Source organism: Nothobranchius furzeri, chromosome 10 (genome assembly GCF_043380555.1).
Source record: "Nothobranchius furzeri strain GRZ-AD chromosome 10, NfurGRZ-RIMD1, whole genome shotgun sequence".
NCBI classification, from domain to species: Eukaryota; Metazoa; Chordata; class Actinopteri; order Cyprinodontiformes; family Nothobranchiidae; genus Nothobranchius; species Nothobranchius furzeri.
This window is the reverse complement of record NC_091750.1, coordinates 33,799,967-33,823,421: the sequence shown is the minus strand read 5'-3', so window position 1 is coordinate 33,823,421 and position 23,455 is coordinate 33,799,967. Positions and strand designations below refer to the sequence as shown.

Below are 23,455 nucleotides of genomic sequence, written 5' to 3'. Positions count from 1 at the left end.
GCTCTTTGACGTGTCATAATATCGGGATGGTTTTTCATCATTTGTGATAATAAAAACAACAACTTGTTTTGTTGTCCCATTTTCAGGAGCCCTTTGTCATTTCTCTTTTCTTTTTTGAACGTTTCACATGACTGCTCTTTTTTTTTTACCTCAACTTGTATTTTACGTCTGCAACTCTTTGCCAAACATATTAGGATAGCATGCACATCACATCCCACGTCTCCCTTCCAGCTGCAGCCGAGTCAGTAACACGACGACAACGCTGTGATAAATGCTGTCCTAATTCATGTGATTCAGGGGATGAGATAAAACCATAACAAGCAACAGGAAAAGGAGTGAGTGGAGAGGTCGTCATAAATGAATGTTGAGTGCAAACATCAAACATTTAGAGCAACAATGGGAAAGACATAATCGTCAACAGAGATCCTTCTGATGTCACTAAACATATATCATTTGAAGAGCAGCTTCTGGGATGCTGTAACTTTCTCTAATGCACAGGAAGTAGCAGTGCGTGGCTTTTTAGATAAGCTTCCATCACTTTGATCCAAGTGGAGATGGGAAACAAGGGATGCACTTAATGAAGCACACCAAATATCAGCAAATGAGAGAAAATAACCCTAAAATCCCGCTTTCTGGTCTGAAATCAGTTCATTCTTGACTGTTGGGGGTTGAGCAGGCTTGAACGTTGCTGTAAGTGTAACAGTGGACTTTTGCCACATTTCAGAAGTTAAAGGCTTGCTCTAGTCTAGAAAGGTTGCTTTTGAAAAGTGCAACAGATGTCGGCTAAACATCTGCATGGCTGCTTTCTTCAACGGACCCCTCCTCCTGCTGGGACCGCTGCAGCGTTATGCGTGAAAAATAGGTCAGTGTGCAGAAAAGTATCTCAGCAAAGTTTGCACAAAGTTCACTATTCAGGCGTTTTCACTTCAAAACCAATGGCTGAAGATAACAACAAAGCGCAACTTTTGCGTCTAAGATGCGCTTTTGTTTGCAAAGAAATGCGACATAAGTAACGACATTCACACACTATCTGGACTATTGGGAAGAAAGTCGCCAAATGCTAAAATAATAGTAATAATAAATAAAAACGTGTAGAAAATTGGCACACTGCGATTTTCTGGTTCTTACCCAGGTGCTTTGCACACATTCTTGCCTTTGGGGTTGAGTTCTTGGCTAAAAGCAGAGTAAAAGTAAAGGCAAACCACCACAGAAAGTGCAAACGAGTTCTTCACTTCCATTGTAAACGCAGCAGCATCCTTCTAGACGCAGCTTTTTCTCCGCATTTTCCGTATCCAAACTGGCGTTTTCGTTGGTTTTATTCCACTTTCTTCACGCGCGTAATCCCATTTCTGGATCAAACTTTTATTCCTTCCAGATGAGGTTGGGCCAACATTCAGAACAAGAGCAAAACGTTAGCAGCAAAAACAAACCAGCAGCGATTCCAACCACATCTTTTTGTCTTAAAAATAAAAAGGTCCAAACTTCCAACTCAGTCCGCTGTCTCGATGCTCCTGCACTGCGCTTTTCTAGAACGGACTCTGTGTGAATCCATGGGTCAGATGACTTCAGGCTGCGGGAGAAAAAAAAACTTTAAAATGTCTCCCACAACTTTTCTGGACAGATGAAACTCTTGGTAAACTCTCAGAAAGTTGATGAAGACGACCTCGCTTTGGAGAGGCGCTCATTCCTCACCTCAGGTCCTCTCATTCGCTCCCAGGAGTGGCAGAAGGGAAATTCCTGATTTGTTACTCTATCTTTGGCTTTGTGCGCCATGCCTCCGCCACCAAATCTGCACAGACAGGCCTGCGCAGCACGGTCTGCTCTGATGGTCGGAAAGGGTCAGTCGTTTATTTATTTTCTTTAAAAACAGGACTTTTGTTTCAACATTATTTTTATTAAATAGGAGCACTATGATGCAAAATCTTTTGAGGAATAGTTTGTGAATGGAGAAAAACGCACGCGCACGCACAGCTCACTTAACCTAAAATAATGCATTCATTGATAACAGATGGATTCATAAAATGTTAAACTCCTTTAAAATAGTTTCTAACAGACTTTAGTTCCTGAATGAAGAGAAAACAGAAGCGTGTTGTCTTTGCGGAGGACATGTGGGACTCTAGCTCCCCCCTCTGGTTCCAGCTGAGAAATGACAAATGGACAAAGTTTTCTCCTCTGGCTCTGGGAGGAGACTTATTTAAATGTTGGGTTTAGATAACAAACACTGAGCTACAATAATACTCCCCGTTCACTCCCATCAGCAGAAGTACTGGTGTTCTCCTTTTTATATGATTATGTTCACAGTCAGCAACATTTCTCATTAATAACTGAACATGTGTTCTATTGAAGTAATTAATGATTAGTATTTAGCCCTTTAAAATGAATGGCACGTTCCTTGTCACTGACATAAAGGTCATTTAACAAGTGAAATACTTGATTTGGGGGCACTTATCTCGGAAATAGGACTGGGTTAAAGAGCTGAAGCTGCATGAAAGCAAACTGAAGAGGCCAGATTCTCAACAACCCAGATAATAAAGGATTAGATAATCGATGTTTGCATGAAGAGGAAGCTCTATGAGGGCCTGAGTCCAGGAACATGCTACATTTGCAAACAGAACGAAAACAACATGATCAGATGTGTGTTTTAATTATTGTGCCCATGGACGTAAATTTCACTTTAGAAGTGCAGGGGACACGGAGGGGGGGGGGGGGGGGGTGGGTGGGTGGGGGGGGGGGGGGTATCTTTACAGTATGCTCTAATGGGAAACAGGCTTCAACACAATTGACTGTTTTCCCCTTGGTCCTAGAGCTCAACCAGTGTCAATTTAATATAGCGTAATATTGTTTTTGGATGGTAAAAAGTGCAGGGGTCAATACTTGACTTTGGAAAAAGTGGGGGGGACATGTCCCCCCTGTTCCCCCCAAAATTACATCCGCTGTGCCCCCTTTCGCTCGGTCGCCCAGTCACAGAAAACTCCTCTACTCTTTATTTAGGCAGGAAGCAGTACGTCACCACCTCTCCACCAATCAGGTGGCTCTAATTTGCGAGCCTGAACTGTTTGTTTACACAGTCGCGCGCACGAAGCTAAAACGGTGGTTTGTTGAGTTCCGTGCGTTGTCGGGTTCTTCCTCTGGATGTTCAGCGCCAGGAGGACTGTGTCAGCCCTCTCTGGGGCGGCTGCAGAGAGGCACTCGAAGCGATTTCTGACCCACCTCGACGATCCGGTCAGACTCGGACGGAAGCCGCCGCGGCTCTTCTCCCAGGAAGCCAGGCGGAGACCGCACCTGCTCTCCGCCCAGTGCCAATAAGACCTCCGTAGACTTTGAGCGGACCAGGGAGGCTTACAGGAGCAAAGCCTCCTCAGAGCTGCTCAGAAGTTTGCTGGTTTTCAAACTTTGTTCCTATGACTTCCTGGTTGATAACAATATGGAGGTAATGATGTTTGAAAATAAAGCGTCACACACGTTCGATATATAAATAATGACGCTAACGTATCGTCAAACAACACGATTAACGGTATTATGCCAGTTCTGTAAAATCCAGATAACAGCTGTCAACAAACAGAGCAGGCATGCAGGGCTACAGCTCATAAACCATAATTCATCCAGAAACATTTATAAAACGTGTAGGTTTTCTAGTCCGTTTATTTAAATCATGAACTAACTGCAGCTATAAGAACACTCTATTAATAATAATAATAATAATAATAATAATAATGCATTGAACTTATATAGCACTTTTCTAGACCCCCAAAGATGCTTCCACACTCTCACATTCACACACTGCTAGTGATGGTAAGCTACTTGTAGCCACAGCCGCCCTGGGGAGGTCTGACAGAGGCGAGGCTGACATTTGGCGCCGTCGGCCCCTCTGACCACCACTAACACAGGCAAGTTGGGTGAAGTGTCTTGCCCAAGGACACAACCCTGGCGGGAGCTGGAATCGAACCCATGACCCTCTGATCATGAGGCAACCCGCTCTACCACCTGAGCTACTGCTGCCCCACCTATTGCCTGCAGTCTGCAGCCCATCGGCCACCAGCAGACTTGTTGCACTACCACACATCAAGTTACAGCCTGTTTTTGTCTAACCTTTCATTTCAACCTCAGTGCATCTGTGTCGCATCATCACAGCCAAATGCCACTCCTGTGGTAGTGTAATGAGCTATCTATGGGATGGAGATTGTGCCAAAAACACACTTTTTGTGAGCACCAAACTTGTTTGGCAGCTCCATTTCCTGCCAACCTAAAAGATTTTGGCCGTGCAGGTCCACTGGTAGTTTCAGCGTCGTTGTCGTGCTCACATGCAGTTGGATGTTGCATATAAATATGTTTATTAGTTGGATCATGTTAGTATAAACATTTATATTTGGTACAATTCAATTCAAAATTGAGGTGAACCAAATCATTAATTGGTAAGCAAAATAAGCATTCACTGACTATTTGGTCTGTTAATGCCGTACTGCAAGGCACTAAAGATGTTTGATATTAGCTTTTTACCACTATACACACATAGTAACGCTTCATTTCCGATACTGATAATACCAATATATGTGGGGTCCCCATTTCATAAAGAAAAGTACTATTTTAGGTAACCAACATCAAGTACCTCCTGCATACTTACACTTTAAACGATATCAGTGCAAAACAGCAACTACTACAGTTTAGGCAAGGCCAGGCAGCTTTATTTATAGAGCACATTTCAAACACAGGAGCACTTCAATGTGCTTTACAGTCAGCATTAAACGGCACAACAACAAACACGAGAACATTAATTAAAAACATACACAGATAACAGAATTCAGAGCTGAAAGGAAAAGACTGAACTAAGGATGAGCAAGTACATCACAGATTACAGTGGAGACGATGCAGCATAGGAAACATTTCATTAGGTTTTTAAGTTTTGTTTTAAATAACACTAATAAGCTAATTCCATCTCTGAGCAGCACAGTAGCTAAAAGCATCTCCACCCTGTTTGGTTCTGACCCGAAGTTCTCCCAGCTGATTGTTTCCTAAGGATCTCAGAGCCCTGTTGGGGGTACAGGAATGAGATCTGACATGTATTTTGGTCCCATGCCACTGAGTTATTTATAAACTAGTGGGACCAGTGTAACCAGTGCAGGGATCTAAGAACAGGAGTGATGTGCTCCGTTCTCTTAGTTCTTGTTGAGACTCTAGCAGCAGCATTCTGAACAAGCTGCAGTTGCTTCACAGCTTTTTTGGGAAGCAAATTTGTTTGTTTTTCAAACATATTCACATTCAGTTTGGCCCGCTGTGCCACACAAACAAAAATATATCAAAAACAAATCTCAGATCTGCCAAATTTTGACATTTTAAGTGAGAGAAGACATAGCTTAAGAGGCTGATGTTTAAAACGTGCATGGTATGTAAAGGTTGGGTCATTAAAAGAGTAAACAACAATGTCAATAGTACATTTTAATGCTAATATCATCTAATAAGAATGGTTAGCCAATCATTTTAGACAACCCTACAAATCACAGATTAAAACTAGCAATAGCTGATCTTCTGCTTAAAGGTTTTTCAGATGAAAATCTTGATTTTCCTACTTTACCCAAAAACAAAAACCAAATAAAATGTTAAATTTGAGAATCAGACAGATTTTATATCAGCAGGTCAGAGTCGTACCAGCATCTAAAGATGGCATCAATCTTTGATAGCAGAACTGGTGCATCTCCTCAGGCACTGCTCCTAATAACACACGTTTATGTTGTTACACCTGGTGTGTTGCTTATAACATAAAATGCATGCACACATGGTGAGCCTGTTGTATAACAGCTGGAATCGTGGACTGTGGTTGTGAAAGCACGTAGCAAGAACAAACGTTAAACAGTAAGCAATGATCTGATGCTCTGACCAACATTTAATTTGTTTCCTTTGCAAGTCCTTAGAAAAAAGGACATTTGCTTTATGAAAGATCAGCTTTCCTGTTTCATTTGGTCAATTCAAAACATGGCAAGCCACGATCTTTGGAACGACGAGTGAGGAAAATCTAACCTTAAATAAATAATTCAACATTCAGTGTGAGACTTTAATGGTTTGTGATGTGCCAGTCGAGCCCCCAGCTGATTATTCTAGGCGTCCTCTATCCCTCTTAGATAATGGATCTAGGGAAGAAGATCCTAGGTCCAAAAGCCTTTGATCAGCTCATGAAGATCACGTTCTACGGCCAGTTTGTTGCTGGAGAGGACCACGTGGCCATCAAGCCTCTGATCCAGAAGAACCAGGCTTTTGGTGTTGGCTCGGTCCTGGACTACAGCGTTGAGGAAGACATCAGCCGAAATGAGAATCAAGAGATAAAGTATGACATTTGCATTATTTCTATACATATGCAACAAAAAAAAAAAAGAAGTTAGCGGTTTTAGGTGCTTTATATGTTTGTGTGAGTTGGTATGAGCCGCTATAATTACAGATCGCTTGTTAGGCATCTCGTCACATGGGCCGCACAAGGCAGCAGCTTTTTGATCTGCTCTCTGATGTAAACTTGGACAACAGTGCAAACCTTATGCAAGCAGGCTCTCTGGAGACGGTGGCAGCAGTAAAGTTACTTCATGCAGCTCTGAGCATTCATGCATTTGGACTAATTAGAACATCTCACAGCTCAAAATAAAAAATAGGCATTGTGGCCCATTTTCGTGTCAGCTTCACAGTTAATAAAGAGCATTTTTGATGATTATTTCTTAGAAGTAAAATAAAAATCTCTGATATATTTAGCATTTCCTAAGCAATGACCTTTTACATTTTATAGAACTGTTTTTGAAATGTCACATGTTTTAAATTTAAAAGCTTTCATGGTGTAAACGTTTGAGTTGCTGTAGAGCGACAGCTGACTGCAGCGCCCAGCAACTGCAGAGGATGTTCTCCAGTTTTATGCTTCTATCATTTCCTGTAAGCCAACAAATCTTCAATCAGTTAATGGCTGTGTCTCAATTCATGGTCTGCATCCTTCGAAGGACCCAGTCTACCCGGCCGACGTGGGCTGGGTAGACCGGATGTTAACGGCGGTGAATTTGGACAGGCCTAGCCTTCATGAACTCCCTCGGCGAACGGTCCGTCGCCTAGCAACCGTGGAACCGCTGGGCAGAAGGGAGAAGGAACTTTAAACGATGGAGCTCAACGTTTTATTTAGCTTTTTAACCCCCAGAAACCCAAATTTAGAAAACTGCAAAATATTTTTTTAACCTTTCACATGTTGTTCTAGGAGGCCAGATAAACGGGCCTATTTACACATTTTAACAGCCAATAGTGTTGCAGAACTGAACAATAGGACCTATTAGCAATGTAAATGTGGTTTTAAAAAGAAAAAAAATGGGGAAGGTTTATTTTTGTGGACTTAAATCTGATGTTGTAATATTACAACGTGGGTCTCTGGGGGTTAATCATTTCCTTGACTGTTGGAGAGCTAATTCAGAGAAAATACTTTAGACTAGCTGAGCCTGAGCAAAGATGTGATAATAGTGTTTAATACTTTCTAAGGGTCTTAATTTGACCAAAACCGATTTATCACCTTTTAAGACTTTAAGGCCCAGCAGATACCCTGTAATATTAAACAATTCTCATTTGTAAACCAAAATAAAATTCAAGAGTTTAATGCAGAACTGATTTTATTTAGATATTTCTTTTACATGTACATGTTTAATCTTCCTTAACCATTTTTTCTAGCAAAGTAAAAAGCTGTCAAAGTTCTTCCTTCTCTCCTGTGCCCTCTGCAGCTCTGCCTCCCTCTGCAGCCTCATGTCCTCCCTGATCAGCTCCAGAAGCTGGTCGTCGCTGGCACCTTCCCCTGGATGCCCATTTTCTCCAGAATAGTCTTAACAAACATGTAAGAAAAGAAACAGGAAGAGAAAAGAGGACAACGGGTTATTCCTTTCATGTTTTCGCAGAAAAAAATAAACTCAAACGAGTTTTTTTAAAATATGAGATGTTATTGTACCTCCATGCCACAGCCGCCGAATACTTTGCTCCGGTGATCATGTGGTCCATCTCCGCCCTAAGCTTAATAAATTCCCTGGTTTTCTCTTTTGGTCCTAAAATACAAACTTCTATTAAAATCAGGGGGAAACGTAGCGGGAGAAGTACGACACCGAGCGGCCGAACATACGAGCCGAGACCGCAATACAAGCACTTTTACTGTAACATTTCTAACTAAAATAACGTTCATGTATCACCAAAAGTCCTTAACCTAACAGTTTTCAAGTTTATACTGACATGTATATGCCCAATCCTCTCCGACAGCTCCCGCTTCACTGTCCGCCATTGTTTTTAAGTTTTTCTGCCGGCCGGCCCGCAAGGCATTTGGGAAATGCTACCTATTGAAGGATACACCTGACCCATCCTTCATTCAGGCGAAAAGAAGGCCGCATTCGTCGACCGCATTTGAAGGAGTCTTCGAATTGGGACAGGCCGAGTCGCGGCGCTGTGACGTAACCGGCCGACGTAGGATGCAGACCCTGAATTGAGACACAGCCAATGTGTATAAGTTGTATCATCCCATTTCCAATTTCTGTTGGAAAAAATGTGACGTCTTCTAAGACAAAAGGCTTTAATTGTGTGTCTAAATTCAGAGCATCACCCTTTTAGGCAATGTGCAAGATTTTTTTCAGGAATCTGTAAAAGTGATAGCCTCACCCTGTCCTGTGAAATGATAAAGAACAATTTAGTTTTACTAAGCCCGCCTCTGGTCCTGTAGAGCCCCACATAATTTGAATTGAGCCCTACTCAGCATTAGCCAGTAGCGTTCAACGTCCGCTTATGAACAGATGTCGATCACAGTGTGCATGTATGTAAAACAATGTGTTTTAGCTCTGCTGGCCAGCTAGAGGTGCATTCATGAGCAAAAGGAGTTGCTTCCAGACGTAATCACTAAAGTAAGGAGAAGGGATAAAGATGCAGTACATACTTTCTGCCCCTAGATGGTGCTCTCTGAAATAAAAACATCTAAATTTTTGCTCTCTTGGCAGTTTTACTTGCTTTTAGCACCCCCTAGTGTCCATTATTAATGCTCTGTGCTCAAAGCAGAAGTGGAACGTATTTCCTCCGTCGGCTCCACGAGGGATAGACGCACACGCATTGACAGAAACGTTTTGCTTTCAGACTTCTTCGTCAGCTGGGTGGTGTTGCAAAACAGTTCCCTGCAAAGACAGCAGAGGGCGTAGCGTGTCCCGCCACCGTTAAAGTCACGTATCTGGCCCACGATTGTGTGTTTACATTGTTTTAATGTATTTTGGAGACTTTTTAACACATTTATCCCTCATTCCCTCCACCTCTTCATGTCATCGGCACCTCCAAACTCACGTTTCTCATCTTTTCTGTCCACGAATAAAACGCTTGCCGCATATCTGCATTCCTTCAGTTACGGGTGGATAAACATTCCTATTTTCAGACTTTTTCTGCGATGCGCTTTTCAATCTGTGCCATGTCTGCCGCTAAATACCTCTTTGTCTTTTGAAGCGGCAAAGACGGTGCTGTTGATGAATTTACCGGAAGCAGCATCCTCACCAGTCACAACCCTGCGTTCTCTCTCTTTTTCGACGGATCGTTAAAACTTGAGGCTTGCTTCTGTCTTCCTCTGTGAGCCTGCTGGAGGGTTCTTGCGTCGACGTGTAACGGCATCGCGTGTCTCCGTCCCGACGCAGATGGAGAAGTATAAATTAGGCTTTATCTCCTCGCTGTGTGTTCGTCTTTTCAACACCTTAATCTAACTGCTCCTCAGGCTTTATTAGTGTCTACAGGAATGATTCATCACTAAATCAAACAAATCAGCTGTGTTCATGATCTAAAACATGCAGGAAATGTGCTGGAAGCAGATGTCAGCTCCATCCACCAACACGTCGCAACTCTGAAGTTGCAAGGGTGGTACTCTGGCCACAGAGGGCGGTAGGGTCTGAGTGACATTTCAATAACTCTGCAAAGGGTCATTTTAGCACATACTGGCTCAAGAAAATTCAAAAATATGAAAAAGCTGCCAAGTGTCTTTAAAACATTTGTTTTTACTCTCTAGACCAGATTTTGTGGGGTTTTTTAATCAGGTTTTGAGCTTCAAATGAACCATAAAACAGCAAATCTAAAGAAATTAAAAGATTTTTCTCAACAGTATGCAAGATACCAAAATCTGTTAAAAATAGCACAAATTCACAAACTGTTGGCTAGATTGCATTTCAGCATGATCCCATTATCTTCCGTCAAAAAGGACAAACAGCTTAAAATAAGATAATTCTAAACACTTCTCCTGCATTTTAGACGCTTTCCGTTTAGTCGGCTGTTTGTTTTCTCCCCAGAGCCTCACGATGAGGGGTAGACAGGCCAAGTGTGGAGTGATGCTCCAGACGGGAGTGGGGCCAGCAGCAAACAGTAAAGCAGTTCAGCCTGATGCACTGTTTAGGGTGACTAGACGCCACGAGGCCCGAAAGTTCACAGATTAAGTTCAGGTCGCAAACTCTGATGCAACTCGCTTTTATAACATGACCCCAATACGGAGCAAATGATCTGTATCTTCTCACTCTCCTCCTATTTTAGCTCGTGTGTCTCTGCTGCAGGGAAAGAAAGCACAGGTAAGCCGCCTTGCTTTGTTCTCGTCTGTGTACGCAGCTCATGACGCAATTAGAAGAAACAGGCATGCAAATGTGTTTTCCTCCCCAGGCGAGGACTACAAACAGAAGAACTCCGGAGCGCACAGACAGTTGGGTGACAGTCACGGGGAACGGAACCGGGCCTGCACGTATTTCTACGCTGATGAGGCCAAATGTGACCAGCATATGGAAACCTTTATAAAATGCATCGAAGCATCTGGTGGGTAAACAGAACCTGAGCTAAATCCAGAACACATTTCCAGAACGCTTGTTTAATTGTGAAGTCATACGCTTAAGTTGAATCATATGGTGGTGAAAAAATGTTCCTTCATCCATGAGCGTGCTTTCCTTTTTGATCGTTTCTTTATTTTATGAATTATTAACCTTTGAACCCTTTGCATTGTCATGAAATACCGATTCCATCCATAGGTGGGAACAGGATGGACGGTTTTTCTGCCATCAAAATGACCGCACTAGGGCGACCCCAATTTCTGGTAGGCTCTAAATGATGATTAAAAGCTCAGCGTGACAATCTAAGCTCAAAGTATAACAGCAGTAGTGCGACAGAATGAGAGCCTTCTTTCTTCTCTTAAAAACAAGTTCCAGTTCTCAGAGGTCCTCGTGAAATGGCAGCGATTGTTCACATTCCTGGCATCACAGCAGGGAAAAGGTGGCATGGAAGCCTTGGAGCAGAGACTGGAGCTGGCACAGCTGCAGGTAGTGTTTGTCTCTACTTACCCGTTAGCTTCAGTGATATTTAACCGCATCACACACGAGTCTTAATGTCAGCCGAACAGCACGAAGAGATGTCTCCATATGCTGCTACAGCGTGAGTCAATCAGAGCATCATTTATAGCTCAAGCATGACGGGAAAACGAGTCTAGCGCCAAATCTGCAGTGATGCAGGTGTTGTACAGGTCTGTAGGCAAAGCTCTCGATTTAGCGGTCATCTACGTTCCTACCCTCACCTATGGTCACGAGCTTTGGGTAGTGACCGAAAGAACGAGAATGTGGATTCAAGCGGCCGGATTGAGTCTCTCTCTGCAGGGAGTCTGGGTTCTCCCTTAGAGATAGGGAGCTTGGTCATCCGGGAGGGGCTCGGAGTAGACCTGCTGCTCCTCCATGTCGAGAGAAGCCAGCTTAGGATGCCTTCTGGATGCCTCCCTGGTGAGGTTTCCAGGCATGTCCAACCGGGAGGAGACCTACAGGAAGACCCAGGAAACGGTGGAGGGACTATGTCTCTCAGCTGGTCAGGGAACGCCTTGGGATTCCCTCGGAGGAGCTGGCCCAAGTGGCTGGGGAGAGGGAAATCTGGGGATCCCTGCTTAGGCTGCTGCCTCCGCTGCCCAACTACAGATAAGCGGAGAAAAATGGATGAATATTGGCGTAGCCTTTGAATAAATCCACATTCACATTAAATCCTATTCATAATAATTGCTTTAGCCAAACCGAAGTACCCCAGAAACATAGTTTTCCCTTCCTTCTACGTCAACAATACTCAAGCTTGAGGGTCTCCCCTGGCTATTGCAATCACTTCGGTAGTCTTAACTTAGCAATCAGTATTTTTATTGCGTACATATAAACACTAGTTTGAACCTTGTGCATCGTGCTGAATGAAGGAGAAAACAGAGCTGCTAGAAGACAGCATGAGCTGAAGAATAAGCGGGAACAAATGTTCTCTAACGATAAATACTTACAGGTCCGTAACCAGTTTGATGGCAGGTGAAAAAATATTTTCATCTTCCTCCCAGCTGCATGATTTAGCACCAGGAGCCCCAGATCCGTTGCAGTGTTACGTTGCAAAAGCTTCCCTGCGGCGCTTTGAGTTGATTATTAGTTGGAAATAAAGTGTGTCCAACTGGGCAAGTTTTCAAACGGATTGTTGTTTATAAAAAAAGATTTATCTAAGGGTTTGCGTGTTTCACGTTTGTTCCACAGCGTCTCTGTTGTCATGTTTTTACTGCAACACACATGTTGGTGTGGATCCTACGCAGTATGTTTAATAAATGAGGCCCTGGGACTTTATATCATTCCAGGAATTCTTGACCAAACTCGGAGCAAAAGGAGACATCTGTGGTTGGTTTACGGGAAAGAAAACAGAATCCACGGGGTAAGCAAGAACACGGAGTTCCAGGATGGATGTCATATATACGCAGTGAAAATAACATATTTGTGTAGATGATGTTTACTTCTGGGATAATAAGCAAAACAACAATAGTATCAAAAAACCTTGACATCAGCAGTGAGGATACTTGATATAATCATTCAATCATGTGATTTTTATTTTTACACATTTTTAGTTTAATTCATCTAAAACAAAAGTTTAAAGACATAAAATAACTGAAACATTACACATTTGAACACATTTTTTAATGTTTTTTTTAAGGTTGAAGATTGGTGGTGAATTTATTTAAATATATAGGTGGCATGTATATATATATATATATATATATATATATATACATACACAGTATATATATACTGTATATATATATATATATATATACAGTATATATATATATATATATATATATATAAAAATATAGTATATATACTGTGTATATAGTATATATACTGTGTATATAGTATATATACTGTATATATAGTATATATACTGTATATATATATATATATATATATATATATATATACTGTATATATATATATATATATATATATACTGTGTATATATATATATACACATACATATATACTTTCTTATTTTATTTAAAGTATTTTTAAGGGTATGACATTATTTGAATAGTTTTCTGTCCTTGTCCCCATCAGGCACATCGACATACTTGACTGGAACAGCCTTATAGATGACAGATCAAAGGCACCAGATCTACTTGTCGCTCCTAATGTGGAGGTCAGTAAATCATAATGTCTGGTAAACTTTAGAAGTCCACACAATTCAAGATGGTTGCTACAGCCAAAATGGAACTCATTCAGTTAGCTCTGATGTTTTTGATCTTGCAAACTTGTCCTCAATCTTGCACAGACCAAGAAAAGTGCAGGATAAAATGCATTGTGTCAGAGAATTTAAAAATTTAGTTTTTGGTTTAGATTTTTAATCACTTTTTAGCTTTTAGTTATTTTTAGAACTTAAAGGTGTTCTAGAATTTAAAACCACATCCATTTTGATTATAGGCAGCTTGAGGTGTCTAACGTAGCGTACTAAAAGCCTTTGTTCTCTGACTTATTCTCATACGTAAATTAGTAATGATGTAATAACCACAGTATTACGTCCCCGGCTCTCTAGGAGTGATGAGGAAGAGGGAGTAATAAAAGAGGTGTGCGGGTGAAATAATAACAAAGTGCTGTGTCGCTAAAACGGAAGATTTTATTACAAAAAGGGTATTTACAACAACAATAATAATAATTATATATATATATATATATATATATATATATATATATATATATATATATATATATATATAAAGCTAAAGGGACTATATACAAAGGGGAGAACGGAAAACGCCAACCCAGAACGGGTACAAATACCAATAAGAAGAGCAGTCCTGATAAACAGGAAAGCTCAGGGAGATCCAAAGTCAAAGTCAAGGATGTTCCGAAGTCAAGAAGCCAAATTGTCAAATCCTAAATATTCGAAATCCGAAGACTAGCGAGAGAGACGAGTTTTGCCAAAACATACGAGGAGAAGAGAATAGTGTAATAGTATAAACTCTAGGAGTCTACCCTACCCTGGACTTTCTTCCTGAATGGAAGGAGAGGCGAGCCTTTTAACAGTGACCAGGTGATGATTAAATTGAGAACAGCTGTGAAGGGAACCGGATGAGGAGGGATCTGCGGGGGCCATCTAGTGGCGAACGTACGTAACACACAGATAAACGGTTCAGTCTGGGAAAAGCTGGTTTAACACGTCATAAGCTTAGACACACCCTTAAAGTAACACTAAGGAGTTTCCAGATTCTTGCTCCTACTGGTTGAAAGTGGAATTACAGCTTTCATAAACAACCCTGCAGCAGGTTGCTGTAGCTAGCACTAACAACAGGCTAACACGAGTGAAAAAGATCCACGCTGATGGACAAAAAATATTATTCCTTACAAGTCCAGTATCAACAAAGCCAGGTCAACACCAGCTTGTGATAGCATAGCCTCCTTTAGCTTCCTCAAATGAATGTAAGCCACTCCTATGTTCCCTCTGGTTTTAGCTCTTTGCTTTGCCTCCAAAGCATCTCGGTTTCTTTTACTTCCAGGCTTCACCATGATCTCAACAACAATGCAGACTTCTTTTTTTTTCTTTTCTTTTTTTTAAATTGATTGTCTGCAAACTGAAAAGGCTAACTGCTGGATTTTATATTAGCTATGGCACAGACAGTAGCTAACAGTCATTAAGCAGGTAAGGAGCTCCCTCTAGGGCACCTAACTGCTCCACTAAATGGATAAAAGTTGTTTCTGGTCAGCAGAGGTTTGCGGAGCACTGTCCCATGTGAGGAGAACAATGCTAGCCCAAACTACTGCTAACGCTAGCCAGAGCTACTCCTAATGCTAGCCGGAGCTACTGCTAATTCTATCCTGAGCTACTGATAATGCTAGCCTGAGCTAGTGCTAACGCTAGCCAGAGCTACTGCTAATGCTAGCCGAAGCTGCTCTTAATTCTAGCCTAAGCTACTGCAAACGCCAGCCTGAGCTACTGCTAACGCTAGCCAGAGCTACTGCTAATTATAGCCTGACTACTGATAATGCTAGCCTGAGCTACTGCTAACACTAGCCAGAGCTACTCCTAATGCTAGCCGGAGCTACCGCTAATTCTAGCCTGAGCTACTGATAACGCTAGCCTGGGCTAGTGCTAATGCTAGCCAGAGCTACTGCTAATGCTAGCCAGAGCTGCTCTTAATTCTAGCCTAAGCTACTGCAAACGCCAGCCTGAGCTACTGCTAACGCTAGCCTGACTACTGATAATGCTAGCCTGAGCTACTGCTAATGTCTTTGTCAGACAAGAGGAAAGCAACAACAAAGATTGCTGAATCACTCACGTTCCAGGATGGACTTGGAATATCCAGACTACTAATGGACGCCAGAGAGATCCACCGCTTGCGTTCCCTGCCGTTTTCCTCATTTGTCCGCAGCACCTGGACGTCAGCCAGCAGGACAGTCATTTTCTCATTTTTCTACAAATTATCTCTAAGGGTTTTTCCTCTTAATAAAGAGATGTTAAAAGTATAGAGAGGCTCAAAGAATATAACAGGGGATTGTGTCTAATAGGCACTAAGTGCTGGTGCATTGTTTTGTCTGCCGACAGTTTTGGCTTCCCACTTGAAGCAGTCTTCATGGGCTGTCATCTGTTGGAGCGATGACGTGGATTAAATCTGGTATCCTCGGTGCGCGTCACGTGGGAGTGGCAGGTGGAGCTGTCAGATCCACGGGCACTCCCACGCACGCTTGGTGGTGTGCCTTTGATGATTGAGTCCCAAGTTCTTAGTCCATGAGCCCCCTCGTCTCTGTTAATGGTTGCTGTTCCGTGGTCTCTGATGCTGATGGCTTCTGTTGTCCATCTGTTGTACCTGTCGCTTTCTCTTCCCACCATGCACGTGTGGTCCCAGTCCATTACGTGATTGTTTCATCAGTCTATGAAGAAGACTTCAAGCGAGAAGCCGTAACTCATAAAGAAATCCACCTACTTCGTGCCTATATTCAGGGAGGCACAATGAGTGTTCCAACTACAGTTTCAAATAATAAAATAAACTCTCTCTTGGACACATTTATCAGTATTCAAAGCTAAATTTGAATTTGATTGATGGAAAAAAGTGCTTTAACTGAGCAGCACATAAGAACTACTGACAGGTGAAATAAACATTGCTTGACTTTAAGGTTTTTGCCATAAATATGTATTTAGTTTAGATATAAACATCTGACTCAAAATCTGCTCAGGAATCATTCTAAGAATACACAATACAGATCCTGGCCCCAAAAACTCCAAATAAAGCCTGCAAATGATGTGCAAGTCATGAAACCTTCATCCCACATGCAGCAGGGCCTGACAAATCCACTTCCAGACAGCACAGGTCAAATATCTCTACACACCAACGTGCTAGAGCTGGATTTTGTGGCTTAAAAGATGTAGAAGACAGGTGGTTTAAACACTATGACTTATCCCTGTGTGCTGATCCTAAACTCAACGTATTCAAGCGGTGAATATGGTTTGACACTAAGATGCAGCATACTGTCTGACATCTGGTTCTTTTTGTAGCGTCTCACAGTTCAGTCTCTGTGTTGCTGCTTCAGCTCGGTAAACTGGAGCCTCTGCTGCAGAAATTCACAACGGAGGAAGAGAAACAGCTGGAGAGGATTTTACTGCGTCTAGACACCTTAGTGAAGGTAATCGCCAATCAAATAGAGAATTTACTGCAAGCATGCACATATCATTTTTAGCATTAGTGCACTTAATCTTTGAAACACAAGTCGTTTTTGATCAATTTAGTCACTCTATCCACAAATTAACACACATTTAGGCTTTTTTTCCCTCCGTAGAAGTAGAACAGCTAGATCCAGTGACAAAGTCAGGTGATTTTATGCGTATGTTGCATGATTTCATAACTTCCTTCTGCTTCCTCAAGCTAGCGTAGGCCATGTGGGTGTTCTCTCTGCTTTGCTTCACCTCCAAAGACAAAACTCATCATTTTACTTCTAGGCCAGGCCTATTCAAATGGCGGTCCGTGGGCCACATCCGGCCTGCGGGCCCTACCCAGCTGGCCCACCTCACCCAATCCCCCAACCACCAACGGAATAAAAACTGTTGAAAAACAGTTTAAGCATGTAAGTTTCTAAATTCCCACACTGATATTGCACTTGAACACAACACCATTTTAGCAATCAGGGACATATATACGTAGACGCCCCGTGGACTGGTGTTGTCTACTGGAGCTGCCATAGTGTGGCTTCTACATATTCATGTCTATGTTAGCAGTGACCCAGCAATGACCCAGCCCAGCTTGTGGAGCAAACAAGCGCCTTTCAGGCAAAACTAAACATGTTCGCAACTGACTTGACTGGTGGAAGAATGCTACATTTTCCCACACTCTGTAAAGCCACCTCTCCTCTGAAAGTCACGGCAGAAATGACTGGTTTAGTCGCGAAAATGAAGGACAACTTCACCAGTGGCCTGGAGGATCTGTCACTTCCTACAGAGGCGATGCAATTGACGAAAGATCCATTTCCTGCCATCGCTGAGGAAACATTGTCCATCAAAGCTAAGAAAGTGGTCTCTTCTATCGATGAGGGACAGTTCCTCCTGGAGTTGGTGGACATGCAGTCATCACTTATGATGCCACAAGAGCTGCGCACAAATGGCCCCGCTAAGTTTTGGAGTCAGATCAATGCCCATCAGTTCCCAAACCTCAGGAATGTAGCTGTGACTGTTCTCAGTATGTTTGGATCCACCTATATTTGTGAATCCAGCTTTTCCCATATGAATGCAATCAAAACAAACCTGCGCTCCTCTCTCACTGAATCCTTTCTGCACTACTGTCTGTGCATTACACTCAGCTCCTATGAGCCAAATATTCCATTTCCTGTTCAAAACAAAAAGTGCCACCTCTCGCACTAAAGTTGCAAGAATAATGGTCGAGCTATGGTTATTGTAAATGTTTAATTAGTAGCTGCGACGGAGTTATTGGAGGTTAATAAAACAAATGTTTGTATTACCAGCTCTGCAGCTGGTAAATTAATACAGATCATTAAAGCAATAAAAGACATTGTGCATTGCTTTTTTTTGTCGTTGTATTAGTGGTAGAGGTAATATCAGTCAACATATTAAAATGTATTATTTAAACATTGTCCGTAAAATATATAATAAAGATTTGGGTATCCGGCCCAAAGCTGATCCACGATTTTGAAATCTGGCCCAGTAGGGAAAGTAATTGAATAGGCCTGCTCTAGGCTCTACGATGATCCCGACAAAAAGCAAAATTCTTCCTTTTCTACTTCTTCTATCTTTTATTGATGGTCGGCAAACTAAAAAGGGGACAGCAGCAGCTCAGGAGGTGGAGCGGGCTGTCCACTAATCGGGAGGTTGCAGGTTCGATTCTGGCTCTAACCAGAGAATGCTGCTGTTGTGTCCTTAGGCAAGACACCTAATCCGCCTTGCCTGCTGGCGGTTGTTGGACGGAACAGTGGTACCAGTGTTCGGCAGCCTCGCCTCTGTCAGTGCGCCCCAGGGCAGCTGTGGCTACATCGTAGCTCATCCCCACCAGTGTGTGTGAATGGGTGAATGACTGATTGTGTTGTGAAGCGCCTTAGGGGGTTGTAGAACCCTAAGAATGTGCTATACAAATACAGGTCTACAAGCAGGTAGAGAGCACCTACCCGTCCAACAAAACTGTTGAAATGTGGTCAGCAGAGGGCTGCAGAGGGAAGTCTGTAAAGTTTCTACCTACAAAATCACTGAAATCTACTTAGAAAACAATAGCTTGGTTTTAAAGCGTCTATCACCTGATAATTGTTTTAGTTCGATTAGATTTTTTATGATGCTTTACAGTTTAACAGAAATGTTGGGACCACCCACTCACTGATAGCCAAGTCTCCTTTTCTGTGAATCTTTGGAAGGTGTTTGGACTATGTGCTGAAGAGATGGCGCTCAATAAAAAGGCCAACGTAATGGTGGCATCACACAACGAGGACACAGTAAAGCACACCTTGGAAAGGTAAAAATAAATCAGCGCTGATTATCGTACGTCACACACCACAGCGCAGAGTTTGTCATAAACATGGCGACTGGAGCGGAGTTCGCTGCGGCTCGTTCCTCTGCTCTAATTGACCCAGATGTCTTTAAAACCACAACAAGTAGAAGCGCTAAAAGCATTTCTTCTAAAAACATAAAAGACGTTTGAGCCGTTGCCAGACGCTATTTTTTTTTACTACAACCAGAGATCTACCTCGTCGTGCGGCAGTCGGGATTTCCGTCTTTTTTCTGATTGGTCATTTTTGAGCTGCCTAGTCCCGCCCCTCATGTGCCTCTCTGCCTGTGAGTGACCAGACTCTCTCTGTGCAGAGTTAAACAGAGGACGAGTCTGGCAGGCCGGGCTAGTAGATCGGTACTGAACTCAACATCTGCTGGGAAAGAGCATCCCCAAAACAAAGAAACAGATTAAAACCCAGATCTTTATTATTTGCCAGTCACTGATGCACCAAATGTGCTGTTTTTACTTTCATGATTCTCTTTCTAGATATGCTAGTGGCGGGAGGGCTCCGTGGATGTTTAGTTTTATTTCTTTGATGTTTTGCATTAGTTCAGAAGGTTTTTTTTATTCTTCTTTTAAGTAAGCGAGCTTTGGGAAACGGTCTCTGTGTGCTGGACTGGCAGCTCTTCAGACAGAAAAGCAGCACACTGAGAATGTTGGTGTTGCAGGCTTGCCTTAAGAGGATTGTAGAGAAAAAAGCCAAATAGATCCACTTGTCCTGCTTATTTCTTTTAGCTTATCTAAAATGGAACGTGGAAGTTTTTTATTATGGAAAGTTTTTGAGCATAAGAAAGACAAGCAGCAAAGATGAAGGGAGTCATCGTTGTCCGTCCCTCTCCTTTGATCCCAGGCCGGGCAGGTTTTCCCGTCTACAAGTACGTCCCCTACGGTCCGGTGAGCGAAGTGATGCCCTACCTGTCTCGACGAGCGCAGGAGAACCGTGGCTTCATGAAGGGTGCACAAAAAGAGAGAGATCTGCTGTGGAAGGAGCTGAAACGCCGACTCGTCTCTGGGGAGCTTCTTTACAGACCGGTGTAGTGAAAACCCAGAAGAGGAGAGTCTGTCAGCTTCTTGGTGTTTTCTTTTTCTGTTTCAGCATCCGTCAGCTCTCCATCTCAGGTTGCTGCAGCTGTCTCCTCCATCTCTCTCTGTTTTTACTTGTCCTAGAGTTTGCTGTTTTTTAACAGATGGATTGCATGGAGCTGTATTATTTTTAGCCACCTTCACTCATTCTGTGTGTTGCAGTTGTCCTTATTTATTTATTTATTTATTTTGCAATTATCAGCCGTCGCATCCATGAGCTTTTCTCATTTTTGTCGGCCCGTAGTGTGTAGAGCTGTGGCATCCATCAAGTGGGCATCTTTACTGCTCCAAAAGGACCGCCTGAAATGCCAACGGGACCGGGATGGGCATCTTTCTTTATTACCCTATTTATCCTGGAGAGGAAAGGCAATAAAACATAACAGGCTTGATTTAAATTGTAGCAAAGGAAACATTTTCTTGTGGGCGTTTTAATTTTATATTCTCAGCCACTCGCCACCCTGAGAGGATTTCTTCCTCTGTTCCGTAAATTTGTGCTTGAAGGAGTATTCCCTGTTTTGGAACAACACCTATTTATGAATCATGGAGGAAGCATAAACCTTGCAGCGCGTCCCTCATCCCTCTTCCTGAAACAGTGCAATGCTTTTGTGATGATGCCGACTAGAAGAAGCTACGCTCTTCGTCAGTGAGGTGAGTTCAGTTCTGTGGAGGCGCCTGCCGAGCCTGGCGGCAGACGTTAAGATGAAATAAAAAGTAATAATTAAGATTGATGTTTGTCTCTTGTGCCTTATTATGTTTAAAATATTGAAACAGGGTTACATGTGCTTGAAGCATGGGGGTTTGTTAATCCTGGGGACTTACTTGAGAAATTGTTCAATAAAAAAATGTGCACTGAAGACGACGACTTGTGTTTTGATTATTTCTGATTTCTCTAGAAAACATAAATCTCCAAGTTATTGATGCTTAATTAGTGTTTAAGTCAGGGGGAATCCAGGCGTCATGGGAATTATGGCCCTGTGATTTTACGAGTGCTGTCAGTGCTTTTTAGACAGTTATTTAATTACCCATGATGCTTCATTCATTGCAGATGGCAGAAATTGGAGGCATTAATCATTACTCTGAAGAAACTTTGGCAGCATGTTGAGTTCTACTGAGGCAGAGCACCACAGAGCTGTCACTGTGGCTCCGTGCTATTGGTTTAATTAAGAAATCGACTTCTAATTTAAAACGTGCCTCTGGGTTTACATTTAACTACAAAATCCCATCTCACAGCGGGCTGAGGCGCTTTTTCTGTCCAGCTTGATTTAGAAGACGCATCACTGGCTAATCTCCAGTAGGTCCAAGTCAAAAGTAGCCAATTATCACTCATATTTTAACATTTTCAGGTGTTAAAGTCAGATTTAGTAAATTTACTGGAATGATTTCTAACCTTGTAAGTGAGGGAATTAGTTATTTTTTCTGTTTTCTGCTGGTTTAACCAGACTAAATATATGAAGAAGAAGAAGAAAATATCATTTATATAGCGCCTCTCAAGATAAAAAACATGAGGCGCTTCACAAAAAAACAAAAAGATAATGTAAAAATATAAAAAAGCATTTAGAAAATGTTTAAAAATATATTTAAAATGAGCAAAAATAGACAATTGTGATTAAAAATGTAAAGAAAGAGAGAGAGTGGACAGGAAAGAGGGAAATCAGTGGATCCTGATAGGCCTACCCAGTCTCTCAGCCTCTCCAGTAGCAGGTGATGGTCAACTGTGTCAAAGGCTGCAGTCAGGTCCAGCAGGACCAGAACAGAACAGTCCCCTGCATCACTGTGAGTCAGAAGGTCATTAGAGACCCTAAGAAGAGCTGTTTCAGTAGAATGAGCTCTACGAAAACCCGACTGGAAGCTATCATAGATGTTATGTTCATCAAGAGCAGCTGTGAGTTGTTTAGCCACAACCTTTTCCAAGATCTTGGAGATGAACGGAAGTTTAGAGATGGGTCTGAAGCTGCTATGGAGAGAGGGGTCGAGACTCGGTTTTGTAAGAAGCGGGTGGATTACAGCGTTCTTAAAGTAAGCAGGGACCTGACCAGAGACCAGAGAAGCATTAATTATAGAGAGCACGCTGGGACCGATGGACTGAAAAGCACTTTTAAACAAAGATGAGGGTAAGAGGTGGAGGGGGCATGCAGAGGTCTTCATAGAGTTAACTAGTTTGGTTAACTCAGGCAAAGAAACAGGAGCAAAGCTATCTAGGATGATGGGCCTGGGTGGAGTCAGGAGAGGCGGCGATAAGGCTGAAGGAGAGATGCTAGATCTAACCTTATTGACTTTGTCCACAAAGAAAGACAGAAAGTTCTCACAGTCTGCAACAGAGTGGATGGAGGCTGTAGGAGAGGCAGGAGAGACGATGCTGCTGATGGTGTTAAACAGCACCTTGGGGTTCCCTTTGCTCTGGGACACCAGGTTGGAGAAATAGGAAACCCTGGTGTCTCTGACTGCAGAGTTAAAGGATGTCAGAAGATCCTTTAGGTGCAGCAGATGGACGTGGAGATGGGTTTTCTTCCACAAACGCTCAATTTTTCTGCATTGGCGCTTCAGGCTGCGAAGGCTGTCATTAAACCAGGGAGTAGGTTTCACTGCTGGAAAGAATCTGGTTCTGACAGGACAGATGTTGTCCAGAATGGAGAGGCAGTGCTCGTTAAACTGAGAAGTTAAGGAATCTGCGTCGTTATCAGAAGAACAGGGTGGATCAGAAGCAGCAGAACATTAGCTAGCTGTGCTCTCATTAAGAAAACGAGAACTAACCATACGGCGAGCAGGAGGTGGGGACGCAGAAACTGACAAGTTAAAGAAAATGCAATGGTGATCTGAAATATAAACATCCTCAGGACAAACACTGTCAGCATTTAGACCCAGGGTAAAAACAAGGTCTAGAGTGTGTCCCCTGGTGTGTGTGGGGCCAGAAACATGCTGGGTAAAGCTGAAGGAGTCCATAAGGCTGGAGAAATTCATGGCAAAGAGATCCGAGGGATCATGTGTCCTTGTTTGCTTGTGGTCTCCTGCTACATTTCAAAGCTCAGCTATATAACGTAGCAACATGCCCGATCTAAATAAAGAAGCTTGATTGTTCTGCGAAAA

General features: G+C 42.5%; 2 protein-coding genes across 3 annotated transcripts in view; one reads left to right on the top strand and one right to left on the bottom strand.

Annotated features, from left to right (window-relative positions):
- The window catches only part of scarf2 (scavenger receptor class F, member 2), a 33,938-nt gene extending 31,644 nt beyond the window's left edge, over positions 1-2,294 (bottom strand). Inside the window, exons 1-2 of one of the 2 annotated variants that reach the window (XM_015960559.3) lie at positions 1,693-2,294; positions 1,129-1,570 (exon numbers count right to left, since the gene is read on the bottom strand). In XM_015960559.3, the coding sequence (XP_015816045.3) occupies positions 1,129-1,238 (110 nt within the window). In that variant the 5' untranslated portion in view covers positions 1,239-1,570; positions 1,693-2,294. Of the gene's footprint in view, positions 1-1,128 lie in introns of both variants that reach the window. The other variant, XM_015960558.3, reaches the window with a different exon arrangement.
- Positions 1,772-21,601, top strand: prodhb (proline dehydrogenase (oxidase) 1b). Its single transcript, XM_070555225.1, has 17 exons — positions 1,772-1,838; positions 3,069-3,155; positions 3,228-3,430; positions 6,114-6,316; positions 10,531-10,565; positions 10,654-10,803; positions 11,013-11,077; positions 11,184-11,300; positions 12,620-12,693; positions 13,371-13,452; positions 16,836-16,961; positions 17,217-17,366; positions 17,569-17,955; positions 18,674-18,784; positions 19,095-19,252; positions 19,600-19,634; positions 20,139-21,601. The coding sequence occupies exons 1-17, from the start codon at positions 1,772-1,774 to the stop codon at positions 20,324-20,326; spliced, it is 2,238 nt and encodes a 745-aa protein (XP_070411326.1). The 3' UTR covers positions 20,327-21,601.
- The last annotated feature ends 1,854 nt before the right edge of the window (positions 21,602-23,455 follow it).

Coding starts and splice junctions, on each gene's coding strand:
- prodhb (XM_070555225.1), top strand. CDS start 1,772: ATGCCTCCGCCACCAAATCTGCACAGACAGGCCTGCGCAGCACGGTCT. Junction 12,694..13,370: donor AAGAAAACAGAATCCACGGG/GTAAGCAAGAAC, acceptor TGTCCCCATCAG/GCACATCGACATACTTGACT. Junction 19,635..20,138: donor GAGTCTGGCAGGCCGGGCTA/GTAGATCGGTAC, acceptor CTTTGATCCCAG/GCCGGGCAGGTTTTCCCGTC.